The sequence below is a fragment of the Sphaerodactylus townsendi genome, linkage group LG11 (assembly GCF_021028975.2).
Source record: "Sphaerodactylus townsendi isolate TG3544 linkage group LG11, MPM_Stown_v2.3, whole genome shotgun sequence".
NCBI lineage: Eukaryota > Metazoa > Chordata > Lepidosauria > Squamata > Sphaerodactylidae > Sphaerodactylus > Sphaerodactylus townsendi.
Window position 1 is genome coordinate 25765956 of NC_059435.1, and position 15786 is coordinate 25781741.

At 39.8% G+C, this 15786-nt stretch overlaps 1 protein-coding gene across 44 annotated transcripts in view; it reads left to right on the forward strand.

Annotated features, from left to right (window-relative positions):
* Nucleotides 1–15786, forward strand: part of CLASP2 (cytoplasmic linker associated protein 2) — a 140642-nt gene that overhangs the window by 51483 nt on the left and 73373 nt on the right. For 34 of the 44 annotated variants that reach the window (XM_048511074.1, XM_048511073.1, XM_048511081.1 and 31 more), the window contains one exon: nucleotides 9599–9745. In XM_048511074.1, the coding sequence (XP_048367031.1) occupies nucleotides 9599–9745 (147 nt within the window). Of the gene's footprint in view, nucleotides 1–8981; nucleotides 9140–9598; nucleotides 9746–15786 lie in introns of those variants that run through there. The other 10 variants (XM_048511109.1, XM_048511110.1, XM_048511111.1 and 7 more) reach the window with 4 other exon arrangements.

Below are 15786 nucleotides of genomic sequence, written 5' to 3' on the forward strand. Positions count from 1 at the left end.
ATTTAAATAGATAGCCTCACCCCACCGCCTACTGTGCTAGCTTGCTGCTCTCCCAATGTGGGAATGCACAGTAAGACCACAAAGATGAACAAAAAAAGTATTGCCCTTAGTTACAGGATGGCAACATCTAAATGCAGTAATACGCTGGAACAATGTGTGTGTGCGTGTCTCCATTTTTGAAATTCTTGCTGTCACAAAAAGCTTTTCACACACATACACTTGCAGAGAAGGACTGAGAACCCACAGGCTCCTTGTACTGCATACTAATGTACCACAGATACTTGGTGTCATTGTTTCACTTGGAGTAACTAAATTATCTATTGCATGAGTAGCTGCCTTTCTTCCAAGGATCTCAGGACAGTGTTCTGTGTTACCTGTGTCACTAATGTTAGGAGCATCCCATACACACACTAACTCCTAATAGTTATTGTTACTTGCCAATGGCGTATCTAGCCAAGGTGAGCAGAGAGGGCATATGACCCAGGTGCCATTCACATGGGGTGCATTTTGGCCACAGCCCCCTCCCCCTGTGCCCAGGCCTAGTCAAACTTTCCTTACCACCTGCTGGCCCACGCCCTTTCCTGGGAGCGGGGGTGGGGGTGCAGTGCATCTTATCTGGACCCTCCCTTGCTCTGAAGTGCTACAGGTGATGCCTCTTACATGACTCTGCGGCAGAGCCTGGTGGCAGGGGAGGTGAGAGTGCAGTGGGGAAGACTGGCCACCTCTGCCTGCCCTTGGCAACAGCCCTAGCCCAGGAGGGTGCCAGTGAAGGACAAAGCACACTGTTGGACCCCCCAGAGCAAGGGAGCAGGCACATGGGGCAGATTTGGAAATACACTTTGGGGCCCAGCTTGAAAGGTCTGACTGGCCACTCTCTGCTGAAAACTGGCCCAAAAGAAGGTGGAGAGAGTTTGCGGGGGTGGGGGGAGTTGGGCGGGTGGGCAAGGCACCCGGGGCAAACCTCTGGCACTGTTTTGTAATAATACGCCACCATTTCTCACATTTCTTTAATGACTTACGACTGAATCCTAGCAATTTGTGTATGCAGGGTTCTCAGAGATTCCTCTATTTCTGTTCTCCAAGCAGTCCCACTCACCCTCAGGAAAGTTGATTCCTTAAATTACAGGTCCTACAGGGGCTAAAGCCACATAAATCAGGGGAAGTTATGTTGAAGGACAAAAGTGTGTGTGTGTGTGTGTGTGTGTGTGTGTGTGTGTGTGTGTGTGTGTGTGTGTGCGCGCACGCGCACGTGTGCCCCTGCCTCAATACATGCTTCCTAACCTGTGCGGTTACTGGCCCGGGCTTTTGCAATCTATGTAGCAATGACTTGGAGGTAAGAAGCTGTAAAATAAGTCATTAAAGGTCCCGATGCCTCTTCTGAAAAGACAAGGTGACAACTTGCAATGGTGAAGTTCTGAAAGTAGGTAAGGGTATAAATTGATCTTGCGTTAAGATTATATGATTAACTTACATTTAATTATGTGTTTAACTTACAGGAATACAGAAGAATAATGTTGCAAATGCATTCTGTTCATATTTTTAAAGTTGCTTCTAGCAGTAACTCAGAGTTCATACGTATTGTGACATTTTAAAACATTAACGCTTGTACGGGAGGTGTTTTGGTGCTAATGAGAGAGTTTTATCTCTTGTTCACACATTTTAATATTGTTTAGTTTACTATATTTAGTATCAGTCTTGAGAAAGGCCATAGCCGTAAGACTTAATAATGTACCAGATAGAATTAGATATCCACTGTATATAACATTCTAAACATTTTGCAATTGATAAAGTAAGTTGCATTATAAACGACACTGATTGGTGATTGAATTAGAAGCTCAATTTGCACAGTGTTCTAGTTAATGTTGCTGTACCATTATTGTTGTACCATACCGTTGCTGTACCATTATTGTTTTGTGGTATTGTATAGATGTCTAAGCCAACATGCAGAAGTAGTATTCAAGTGCCAAATAAGCCATATAACAAATAACCCTGAAGTTAGCGTTCATTGATTTTGTTCTGTTTGGGTTCAGGGTATTTCTTATATGGATTATATAGATGTCACTATGTGATGTTGGGTGTATATATATATGTTGGAGCCAAACTTCACAAGTTGCTTGCTGTATGTATGTGTATAGTCTCATCAAGTCATAGCTCACTTACAGCACCCCAGTAGGGTTATCAAGGCAAGTGACTATCAGAGCTGGTTTGCCATTGCCTTCCTCTCCATAATGACCCTCTCTGGTATCCCATCCAAACGCTCATCAAGGCTGACCCTGCTTAGCTTCTGATTAAATAATATGAATGTCTGAATGTAGCCAAAAGTCCATGCACAATAGATGTAAATGCCACAATCGCAGCTGGAAAATTTCTTTCTTTAGAAATGTAAGATTCCCCTGCATCTGTTCTAGACAAAATCTTTTTTAAGCCAGTGTGTTGTAGAGATTAGAGTGTCTGACTAGGATCTGGAAACTCAAACTTAAATTCCCACTCACTTGCTGGGCAATCTTGGGCCAGTCAGAATCTCAGCCTAGTCTGTCTCACAGGTTGTGAGGATAAAACAGGGAAGGAGATGATAATGGGAGCCCTTTTGGGCCCCCATCAGGGGCACAAGCAGAGTATAAATCTTTGAACGAATTAAGATGAACTAGTTGAATCTGAATTGTTCTGCTTTTATAAAAGTGTTTTATAGAGTGAATGAGCAGGTCTAGATGAGGTCTCGATGGCATTCACAAGTCATGGGGATTTCAAAAGTGAGAATGTGGAGTTTTGTTTTTGAACTTGTAATGGGAAACTGGAACTCTGCAATCAGCTCAGTCAGACTCTGTAATCTTTCTGGGAAGAGAGTAAAAGCGATACATTGTAAACTGCTTTAGAAATAGCACCCTTTTTTCCAGATGCTGGTTAACTTTTTGACCATGTCTAAATACAAATATTCTGTGACGTTAATGGCAACCTACCACTTTACTGTGTTATAAAAGTTCTGTGATATCAATGAATGGAAGAGGGTTTCTCTTTTCCCAACTATGCTGTAGCTACATTTATGCATATACATAAAGGAGCACACAAGCCTCCTGACATTTGCGGAGCACTGAAAAGAATTCCTATGAAATATTGTTTCTTTTGGAATGAGTGACGTACTTTTAAAGAGAATGTTTTACTCAGTTGAGTGTATCAGTATATATAAAAGCCTAGCCATGGTGGTGATGTCTGACTTCCAGCCAGTTGCCATGCACACATGACTTGGGGGCGGGGCTTACACAGAACAAGTAAAAAACTGAACAACACTAAAATGGTGGCTACAGAGGAGGGTGCAGGAGGAGCTGTCTCAGCGCTCTCTAATGGGAACAATACTGTTGTTCAGAGCCCTTCAGCTCCCTGTGGGGCTGCATTATTACAGCAGGTTTTCCAGAACCATTTGGACCTGTGACTGAGGGGCATAAGAACCTCCAGGAGGGCACATCAAAAGTGGGTGCTATTGTTCTTCCTCCCACCAGGCTGCTTCTACCCAGGGCAGGTCTATGGAGTTAGAGAAGGCAGAGAATGGCAGGCAGATGGGAATGCTTTTCTGAGGGGTGCAGAGATGCCAGTCTGCAGGTGGCATCTGGAGAGCTCTTGGAATTTCTCCAGATAACGGAGGGCAGTTTTCCTGGAAACCATGGCAGCTTTGCAGGGCAGGCTCTACTGCACTATATACCTTGTTTCCCCAAATATAAGACATCCCCTGAAAATAAGGCATAGTAGAGGTTTTGCTAAAGTGCGAAATATAAGGCATCCCCTGAAAGTAAGACGTAGCAAAGTTTTTGTTTGGAAGCATGCCCGATGAACAGAACACAGAAAAATAAGACATCCCCTGAAAATAAGACATAGCGCATCTTTGGGAGCAAAAATTAATATAAGACACTGTCTTATTTTTGGGGAAACACGGTAGCATTTATGTCCCTCCCCAGGCGCCACGCCCAAATCTCCCTGGACAATAGTCAGATTAGACTGCCGTGCTTTATATTGTGGAATGTCTTGATTGGGAATGTTTCTTTCCTCACCTTCTCTATGGTAAAAAATACCAGAGCTAATTGCAGTGACACGGGGCTAAGGTGGGAGGAAAGGCAGAAGGGGTTGCCCCTCTCAATGGGCACCATTATCCCACCAACAGTTTTCTAGTGCCCACTGAATTCCCTCATACAATAGGGTGTACTGCTAATAGTATGATATTTTCTGACAAACTACAAGATTGGATAATTCCTGTGAATACTGCAGACAAATGTAACCTATTTTGAAGCATAAGTAACTTACTGTTGAACAGTTCAGTGTCTTCATGATTTTAAAACCCAGATAGGCTGTCAGCTTTGTCACAACGGTGTGAGACTTTCTGTCTAAATAACACAGGTTTTTAACTGCAAATTTGTATTTCTTGTTTTGGACCTTTCTACCTCCAAGACAGGAAAGATACACCTGCTAAAGTAGCAAAGGGTACATCAGTTTGGAGTGTGTGCTTTCTGGTACTGGATGTATTTGCAATGTTTGTAGAAAATGAAAGCTTTTAAATGTTAATATGGTACTTCAACCCTAGCCTACCTCACAGGGTTGTTGCTCGGATAGACTGGAGGAGAGATGAATGATATAAGCTGCCTTGGGTCTCCATTAGGGAGAAAGGCAGGTTATAAAGAAAGTAAACAAGGCAGGTTTCTAGAAACCAAAACTGCTGCTGAATACAGTACATCTTATGTGGGCAGGAATATCACAAGATTTGGCTCGCTGCTTACAAAACTCTTGGAAGTGGCTGGACATTTCTATAAGGCTTTTATAATTAGCATCATTTTTCTTCTTTCTTGCTATTTTAATTAGTGCTTTTTAATGTTTTTGTTTGACTATATTTGACTGGTCAGATGCCAACCCTGTTGCAGCTCCTCGAGTCTTCTGATCTCCTGCCAGTATAGCTGCAGTGACAGCCAGAAAACAGTGAGAGCCACAGGTGGTTAGGAGAAAGCAGACCAGAAGAGTCTCCCTTTAACTTACCTTCCATTGGTTTGTAAGTCAGATGCAGATGATTTAACTAAGAATATTGCACCATTCCTTTAGGTCGGGGTATCCAACTCTGGCGCCCCAGATGTTCATGGACTACAATTCACATTAGCCCCTGTCAGGATGGCCAATTGGCTGATGGGAATCGTAGTCCATGAACATCTGAGGTGCCAGAGTTGGACATCCTTCTTTAGGTATTCATGATGCCAGCTACAGTTGTTCTATACATATTCAAACTACAATTGCCTTAGTATCTCTTTTGAAGGATGACAAAGTAGTGCTTGCAGTTCAGTATCTTGTATTATAGACTTATTTCTGTCATCTTTTGTTTGCTAAAATAATTGTGGGGTGTTCTGATAGTCTGTTGCTAAATCTGCTGTACCCACACATGATGTTCAGTTGCTGGGCTTTTGAGTTTATAGGAAGGGCTGTTCTCTGTAAGCAGTGTCCCTATGGCAGAAATTCAACATTGCAAGTGATTTCCCTGTGGTCTTGGATCATCAGGTCTTCCTCCTTATTGTTTCCTGATGCCAGATGAGTTTCTGAAACTGCAGTCTTTACATGGTCCCTGAGTTTTGTTTCTATTTATTTATGTATTTATTTAGTGCTGTCAAGTCATATCGGACGTATGGAAACCCTGTTGAGTTTTCTAAGGCAAGAGACATTCGGAGGTGGTTTGCCATTTCCAGCCTCTGCATAGTAACCCTGGACTTCCTCATCCTAGTGCTAATCAGGGCTGACCCCACATAACTTCTGAAATCAGATGGAATCAGACTAGCCTGTATCATTGCCGTTCTGTATTTTATTGGCATCTCTTCTCCCCCAAAGATCTACATTCCCTACTGAAGAGTAAGGCTGCTGGTAAACTGCTCATGAATAGTGACCAGGTTTTCATGTGTGATCAAAGTTGTCCTTCTTACTTTCAGCACCTTCCCATGGTACAGTTTGAACAACCACTAAGTTCTTACTTGTTTGCTTGACTTCATTTCACTACATCCTTCCCCTTACTTTGACCATAAATGAGCCATGGTGATGGAGTTGTTAGTGTTGGACTTGGATCTCAGTGGCTCAGGTTTAAAGTCCGACTTGTTTATGAAAGCTTGCTGGGGAATCTTGAGCCAGTCATAAAATCATAGAGTTGGAAGAGACCACAAGGGCCATCAAGTACAACCCCCTGTCCTGCAGGAATACGCAATCAAAGTACCCTTGACAGACGGTCATCCAGCCTCTGTCTAAAAATCTCCAAAGAAGAATCCTTACTCTGCCTTGGAAGCTTGCTGGGTGACCTTGGACCAGTCTCACACTCTCAGCCTCTACCCTGGCAAGTCTTTGGATTCGAAGTATGATTCGAAGGCAGGAAACGGCAAACCATCTCAGGACATCTCCTGCCCTGAAAGTTCTACAGGGTCACCATAAGTAAGTTGTGACTTGACGGCAAAACACACCTGCACAAACTAGAGGCTTTTTCTTGGGATTAATAGGGCTTAATAGGTGGCCTGATGCCACCTCATCTGTCAAGGCTTACCGACTGTCATTGGGTTGATGGTGGCTGATCCATGATCAGTCATTCACTTTTGTCACAGAATGACTTTTTAATTGGAAAGCTGTTTATTTCCCCCCGGATTGTTCTATTAATTTGAATCAATAATATTTATAACTTTCGTATGCCAGATATATTTTAGCACTTACATTTTTCAGTTAGCAAGAAATTTCAGCAGCAAAACATGCTAATATTATTAGAAAGCCTGAGAGCAAAATTCCTACATACACAGCATTTTGATCTAAAGCACAGCTTTTACCTCTTAACAACTGTATTTGAGGTGTATGTAAGGAGGTAAGCCTAAATCTTTGCAAAGACAAGAAGAGATGTGGGCTCATGTAAACTTTTTCCTGTGTTCTGTGGGTCTGAATCGTAAATATCTGTTGAGGTGCGGCTTGAGGATAGAATCTGCAAATCTATGCACAGAATTATTTTGAGAGTTTCTGATGGTGTACTTCTCACACTTACTCACACCAACTCTATGATTTTATGACTGGCTCAAGGTTCCCCAGCAAGCTTTCATAAACACACTTTGGGGTAGGGATGGAATATGAAGAGTTATTGAAACTACTTGCAGTTGATGCACATACTGTCTTTTCAGCAACTTTTCCTTTTGATAGCTGTCATACCAACCTCTGAATAAATGTTTAAATTAATAATTGGGGGGGGGGGAACAACCCTGCTTTTAGTATTGCAAGTGAATAAGAAACTTATGAAATTCTGGTGTGTACATGTATACATGTATCTATTTTTGATTGCAGCCTAGGTCATTTGGTCTTGAGAAGTTCATTTGGAAAGACTGGTTTTTCTCATCCCATTCTTCAGCTATAGGTTTATGGGTTTGATTGTAATTGGAATTGTTTTGGCGGGAAGGCAGTGATCCTCTATGATCACTGTAGAGTATTCTCTACTACTGCACTTTTGGAAAAGTCATAAGTACCAACCCTTTTGTAGCTTAATAATTGTTTATTAAGATATGCTAATTACCTAAATATTGGGTAAATTAGGAGCAACCTAGATTCTCCTTTGACTAATGCACATACGTTGTACACACAGTGGAATATGACTGTGTGCCTGTGTACCCCCTGTACCCCATGATGAAGTTGTGGGACTAAGTATTGGAATTTGGATGTATTTGTTGGGAGATGGGGCTCCTCAGAAGCATACTGAAGATGTTTTAACCCACAACTCTTCATACTTTTGCAATTGTATTCTAACACATGGAAGCCTTTTAAAAAATGGACGTTCAGGCGTTGCAGGATTAAATTTTATCTTGAATGTGTTTTTACTCTTACTAAATAAGTCGTGGCTTCATTCTTGCATTTGAAACAATCTGCAGTTTGTAGTATTATAATCTTATGCTGAAAGGGTTAAAACAGTCTCTTGTAGTGATCCCTGAAATGTTGTCTTCCAGTTCATGTGCAAGGGCAGAGTACAGTTTCCATGGAAACTCATGGAATAATGTGCTTCATGCTTTCCCCCTTGCATTCTGATAGTAACATATCCCTGCATGCAAAATGCTCAGAGTTGGATTCTACTGTAATGATGATTGCAATTCGATGTTTTCAGATACACAATATAAACATCTAAATTTTGGAATGTAATTAAGAAGTAATGATATAGTATGCAAATTTGATCATGGTGCTACGTCAATCTTTCTAGAACCACACTTTCAAAAGTAGGATCTGCATTTATTTTTCTTTTCATTCTGAGACTGCTTCTGATCCTATTTTAAAAACCTGTTTTTACAGTGTGCTGGAAATATTATTGTTTTGCAAGAGGTGATCGGGATTTTTTTTGGTCAAAATCGAAGAAGAACAAATTTAACAAATGAATTTGGAACTCACAGAGCCCTGTGACAGGCAGGGAATTTGCAATAAAAAGCTTCCGGGAATGGAAAATATGATAAATGGCTGGGGTTGTGTGTGTGTCTGCTATGTGTGTGTGTGTGTGTGTCTGCTATGGCGACTGTATCAGCCTCGCCCATCTTGTTTGTGTGGGAAACTACAGGTTAGCTTTCCCTTCTGTTTTCAGGGCTTTAGAGAAATTCAGCTTGTGTTAAGGTGACATGTTAAGTGGGCATATTTGATTTGCGAAATAATGGGGTTTTAGCTCAAGAATATAAAGAGAATATACCATACTGAACATGAACTTAGGAGAGACAGGAGAGCCACTTCGTAATGCATCCTTGAATTTAAGGGTGAAAGATCTCTATTATTCCTCTGGAATCCCTTTTAAAGGATTATAGAATAGTGGCTGTAAATGTTTGTGCGTGGGAATGAATTTATATGTGTGAAGAATTTTCACCTTTTCATCTAGCAGTGGCTACCAGAAGATGATGTCACCTTGCAGCTGATTGGCTGTTTCAGCACCTAGTGCAGGGAAGGGAGAGAAGGATGCCGGCACAAATCTCTGTGGTGGATCTATGGTGTTTTCTGTCAGTTTTATATGGAATCTTTTGATTAGTGCTGAGATTGTCCATCCGTGTGGCCATGTGAGCAAACAGGAGCATCTTAGCGTTAGGGGCATTAAGAGCTGTCAGAGGAATGAGGCGGCTGATCTGCAAACGGATCTGTGATTGTAAGTGTTAAAACCAGGGTGGAAGAAATGAAGCAGGGAGTGTTAGTAGACACATTGTGGGAGGGTGTATAGCAGAAATAGCATGCATGTGTAGTGGGAAAGCAGGATTTTTTCCTCGAGAATTCTGGAATGAATTTAGAAGCTTTAAGGGCTTGGTTAAAGCAACAAATCAGAATAAACAAATGGTCACCTCCTAACAATGTTCTTGTTTCTATGCTGAATTACCAAGCCCTTAAATATATTTTTTGCTTCACAGTCATTTGGAAACCCATTACATGAAATGAAATTAATTTTTTTTTACTGCATTGTCTTTCTTCAGGACTGTAGACAAAGAACATAATAATTAGTATTGATTTATTTGGGGTTTTTTTGGTGACTTCTGGTACAAACTGCTGCAAGGCAGGAGTTTTTAAAATATGGAATACTAAGCCACGGTTTTCTTGAAAACGTGTTTTACAGATAAAAGCTTTGATGATGAAGAATCAGTGGATGGAAATAGACCATCTTCAGCTGCCTCTGCCTTCAAGGTTCCTGCACCTAAGAAACCTGGAAATCCCTCAAATGCTTCAAGAAAGCCCGGTTCTGCTGGCGGGCCTAAGGTTGGAGGTAAGATTGAACTGTATTCAAACTTGGATAAGACTTTCTGCGGACCCTGGCGTAGCTAAAACTGTATCAAACAATTTTGAAGGGTGATGTTTAATTCATAACTGCAGTCTTATTGCAGAGCAGGGAAGTGTGAAGCACCTTGACAAGACTGAGTGGCTTATATGAGTAGACATTTTCTAGGTGGATATAGACAGTATCCCAGTTAATATACAAATTACTGTATATGAGCAAAGGAAATAGATTTATGAAGTATTGTGAGACCATGTTGGTCACCTACCGGTAGTTAAAGCAAGACCAAGATATTTTTTTAAAAAATAGAATGCATGTGATAGATCACTGGATGACCTCACTTTCATGAACGGCCAGTGATACACACTTCTTGTTCCCTTGCATTGCACTGTGTTGTGCAGAGTCTGATGCTTTACTGTTTAGTAAAACTTCTGTGTTCGTATTGAATAATAGAAAAATGACCAAGATAAATCTATCAAGTCTCGTCCAGCTGTTTAACAGGAAGAAGAAAATGCATGGGCTTACTATAAACTAATCTTGAGAATAATTTAACCATACATGTGACTTATTAGGCTGATAAACAGATCTACCGTGTATATGTATAAAATTAAGTGGAATATTTTGCCTCCACAAACTGAGACATGTTACTCTTTACAAAACTGGAAATGGGAGTTGTCAAAATGAATTAATGTTTCTATGAATGTATTGCTCTAACTGTGGTATACCACAAGTTTCCCTTGACAGAAAAATAATGCAAAGCTTGAGTGAGGTCCCATAGTGATACCTGTATGTATATCTTGTTCCATTAACACATCTAGCAGAATATACCTGACCCTTATTACAGTTTACAGTATTACCATATTCTGGCTTTAAAAGATGCAGGTTGCTTGATTTAAAAATATGAATAAGGAAACAGTTAAAATTTATTTAAGGCAACCCAGGATGTAATTGCTATGTCAACAGACAGAGATAGCAGTTATTAGCAGAATTACCTTATCTTGTGCAACCCTGTGGTTTTAAACCCATAGCAGAATAATATGCCCCTGGCTGTCACTGTATTGATGTAAATCAAGGAAATGTAAAACAGTGATTAAAATAATGATTTCAATCTCTAAGAAAAAAGGATCAACTTAAATAATTTATTTGATTTAAAATATTCAGTTATTTCGATACTTTCTAAATAAAAGTCCTCACTGATTTGTTGCAGTAACCATAAAACCTATTGATTTAAACTTGTTTAGACCCTTTCATAGGTGTCAAACTCACAGCCCTCCAGATGTTATGGACTACAGGTCCCCATCCCCTGCCAGCATCATGGGAACTGAAGTCCATAACATCTGGAGGGCCTCGAGTTTAACACCTGTGGTAGATGGTGCACTAACAGCACAGTCCTATGCATATTTCTCAGACATAAGTCCCACTGTGTTCATTGGGGCTTACTTTCAGATAACAGTGCAGGAGATTGCACTACAAGTTTCTGAATCACTTCAACACATTACTTACATTGAAAATTATATACAATCCATTATTTGTAAATAGGATCTCTCTTACAATGTGCAGCCATTGATAAGTTTTTGTGGACAGATGATGGTTGAAATCAGCATTAGAATGTGTTTCTTCTTCCCTTGTTGATTGCCCTTCTCATCCCCACTACACCAAAAGAACCCCATGTGTAGGCAGGGGTTTGTTTGTTACCACGTAGATAAGGAGCAAATGGTCACCTAGACAGATGGTAAGCAATACCTGTTGTGATGTGCTAATTTCTGGCCCATAGTATTAAGCCATAATATACCCTGCTGCAGGATGAGTGACATAGATGTTTTCTTAGTTCTTTACAAAGTTCCTTATAAGGAAAAACATTTTTAAAAGTTTAATAGGATAATAAATTGAATTTGAAGAGATTATAGCTTTGCATTAAGTTCAGTTTTTAAATGTGTATTTCAAAATAAAAATTTATTGCTGAAGCTTAACATCAAATTTATTTTTGAAAGTATGCTTTAAAAATATATATTTTATCCATTCAGTTATCCATCCTGTTGCAACAAGTGTATAGTGCCTGTGCAGTTGTAATACACTGACCTAGAATTTAGCTAATATTATAGGAGGGCTGGATGCAAAGTATCTTGGCACATACTTATATTTTTGGTGTAACCTCTTAGCATTTTATTATAAACTTTTAATTAGTAACACATCTGTATAGAATCTATAAAAGCCAGGCCCGTTCTTTAGGGAACTTTATAAAATTCCATACCTCAAAAAGAACCCAACAAGGTTAATTTTTGTAGAAACTATATAGAAGTGTTACCAGAAAACAAATACTAGGATTGTCATACAATATTTGTCTGGTCAGCATACTCAAAGTGTGTAAAGCATGTTGTAAATCATGATCAACCCATGTTTTTCTACATAAGATGTAAGGGGCTGTTACGTGGGGATGCTTTGTATGGCATAGGTGAGCTTATCCAAGCATAACAATTGTTGGTACATAGGATTGTGTGTTGGATTAATATTTAAAATACATATTAATCCAGTGCCTATTAAAGTCCACATGGGGGAACCAGCTGTCTGTTGTGTTATGTATGGCTACTTCTCACTTCTTCAAAGTAGCAGTCAAATGAATGTATTTTCTTCATGGAAAAGTGGAACTGTTTTTCCTGTGGATTAGTAGGAGGTGCTTTACTACAAGTAGCTCTAAGACCCCTTCCACACATGCAGAATAATGCACTTTCAATCCCCTTTCAATGCACTTTGCAGCTGGATTTTACTGTGCGGAATAGCAAAATCCACTTGCAAACAATTGTGAAAGTGGATTGAAAGTGCATTATTCTGCAGGTGCGGAAGGGGCTTAAGAATCCAAATAAGTTTTTCAGCAGGAGAGGTGAATTTATTTCTAAAATCTGATTTCTAACCTTTTTAATCTTATATCTCCTATATTCCATTTTAATAGTATACATAGTATTCATAGTATCAGAAGCAGGTTCTGAATGGGCCAAAAGCAGCAGTGTGAAAATGGTGTAAATGGTTTAAAACGGTATAAAGGGTTTACACCATTTTCACACCACTGTTTTTTGCCCATGTGGAATCTGCTATAGCCTGAAAATCAGATCACTTAATCGATCTAATATAATCTACCTATTTACCTACATGGATAAGTTATAACTGTGATACTGACTTACTAAACATGATCTGTTGAAACACTCCAGTTATTTTATTCATGTCATATAAAAAGAGCTGATGTAAATTCATGGTGGTCATTTCATTTAATCAAGTTGTTGCAGGATAACTGCCTTTAGCACATAGATGTGAACAGAGGAATTAACTCAGGGAGTCTTGGGTTAATTTGATTTCTTTGCCACATGTTGAAAATAGAGCTGTAGAAGAGAAATAACACCTAGACTCATTTTTAATGTTCATTGTTGACTTGGCAAAGCTGGCCTAATGTTACTCTTCCTAGTCATGTCTTCCCCCCCCCCTTCTGAATGCCCTTTTCCTCTACATATGTTGAGATCTCAGGTATGCTATGTCCTAGCAAAGTAGCAAAAGCTAACATTTTCTTAGACTTGACAACAGGATAAGTATGTATGGTTGAAGAAACCACAGAGAATAAGGTTATCCAGTTTAGATGAATTTTATCATTGTAGATGGATGTATCATTGCTTTATTGCAGTGATGGTCATTCTGTGGAACATGGAGAGTCGCATCTGCAGTTCCCATCAGTTCCCACATGTGCACCACCTCAAACAATAACATATATTTTAATAACCAGAATTCCTCTGAGCACCTAGAGTTACCTTTGCTGATTACTGGGAATTTTGTTTTATGGACTAGTAGTCAACACTGGCATGCCCCAATCCACCCACTTATCCAGCTGCAAATGTTGACCATGTGTCAAACACAAAACTTGTATATGTATGTATATACTTAATGTATATTAAGTGACCTTAGTATGCATACACAACCTTGATATAATCATCATGGGCAACTCCTGCTGTGATTTTAAAATAACAGTTTTTTCTTAGATCAGTGATGGCGAACCTAAGGCAGGGGTGCCAGAGGTGGCACTTGGAGCCCTCTCTGTGGGCACGCGCACACAGAGTTCCTCATGTAGGGGGCAGAAAATCACCCCCCCACACACACACACATCTAGGCTGGCCTGGGCCACTGAACACGACATGCGCCCACCGTGGTGGGCAGGGAGGATTCGGCTGGCGGCCTGGTGCCTGTGCTCCGGGTGGCTGCTGCCCGAAGGAGGGGCGCAGAGGAGGCAGAGATGCTAGAGAGGCACAGAGTGGTGCGCACGGGACTTGCTGGAGGCTAGAGCAGACTGGCCACTGCTTGAGTGGGTGGGTCAGAAGAAGAGGGAGCCAACCACTTTTTTCTAAACTAAAACCTCAGCATTCAGGTTAAATTGCCGGGTGAGCACTTTGCAATAAATAAGTGGGGTTTGGGTTGCAATTTGGGCACTCAGTCTCAAAAAGGTTCGCCATCACTGTCTTAGACCCATAATAATGATGGAAGTACTTAGTTTCTAAAGAAATTGGCCACTTTTCTGGAAAGGGGACAGGTCTCAGGGAAACATGAGTATGTCAAAGGCCACAGAAGACCCACGAGTATGTCAAAGGCCACAGGTGGGAGCTCCATAGCCAGGGCCTTGGAATTACGTCACCCAAGCCACTGAGTGAATATCCATGGTTTATCCTGTTTACTGTAATACTCAAGACCATGATGGTTTCTGCTGTTTATTTTGTTAAAACTGTAATATGTTTCATATAGTTATGTCTTTGGCAAGACAAAAGATTTCTTTTCAAGAATGACTGAGATATAGATGCATGTTGTATTTTAGATGTAGCTGTCTCCAAATATATGTATTGAATCGTCTTATCTATTGCTTAAGCATTGTGGATAAAGTTGACAAACAGGGTAAAAATTCTGCCTTTATATCACTTATCCATCTTGAAGAAAAATCCTTTGTGCATGTGAGGATTATGAGAGTCAGTGTGGTGTAGCGGTTAAAGTGTTGGATTAGTATCTGGGAAATCCAGGGTTGAGTCACTACTCTACCATTTCACAGAATAATATGAGCAGCCTCCCACTTCCAAAAAAATCCCAGTTATTTGCCTTAAGGAGATAACAATTTCAACAATAGAAAGAAAATATGGCGGGGACAGACAACAGCAAAAGTGGATTTTTTTCTATATGGCATAAAAGCTAAAAGTTTATTCTAAAGGCGTCATAGAGTTTGGTGAAGGAACAGAATGATGGCATGATGACAAGTACAAATACTGTTTAGGTATTTAGGGCTTAACTGTTAATATTCAGGATATCCAGAGGATTTCTTTAAAGAGAACAAAGGTCATAAAGTACAAGAAGAAAAATTTGACTGTTCTGTTGGGATTTTTAAAATCAAATTTAAATATTTTATTAGGTCATTTGTAAGGCAAAGTGCCAGTATATACCCACTCAAGTGTTAAAATAAGGCTGCTATTTTTATTTACAAAATAACTGGAGCATGAAAAACGCTATTTCACCTAGCCAATCACAAACATATTTTCTGCTTTGTTAAATTAGTTGCCCTAAGGATATGTATATTAAGTGACCTTTTAATGCATGACATTAAAGTATTTGCTTAATGCTTGTTTGGGGACAAAGGCACATTGATGCTGGTAATTAATCTTTCTTTAATGGCTGCTATATTTTTAAAGATATGATTGCTTATGATTTTAATGAACTTTACAACAAATGTAAATTCAATTTTTTGTATGTAGCTTAGTGTCCTGGCAAATTTTGCTTTTGAAGTAGTTGTCATAATTTTAGAAAAGATTTAAAATGTTACAAATATTCCTTGTTTAGACAAGCAACCCAACTTTGCTTCACTCTGTGCTAAGGGTTTTTTTTCATCTCCATACACCAGTTACTAAAAAGTTTACTTTCACCAAACTTTTTAATTAACCTTCTTTGTCCCCCAAAAGTATTACATTTGAATTTTGAATAAATACAATTCTTGAAGGTCAATTTGAGTGCAAACCAAATTG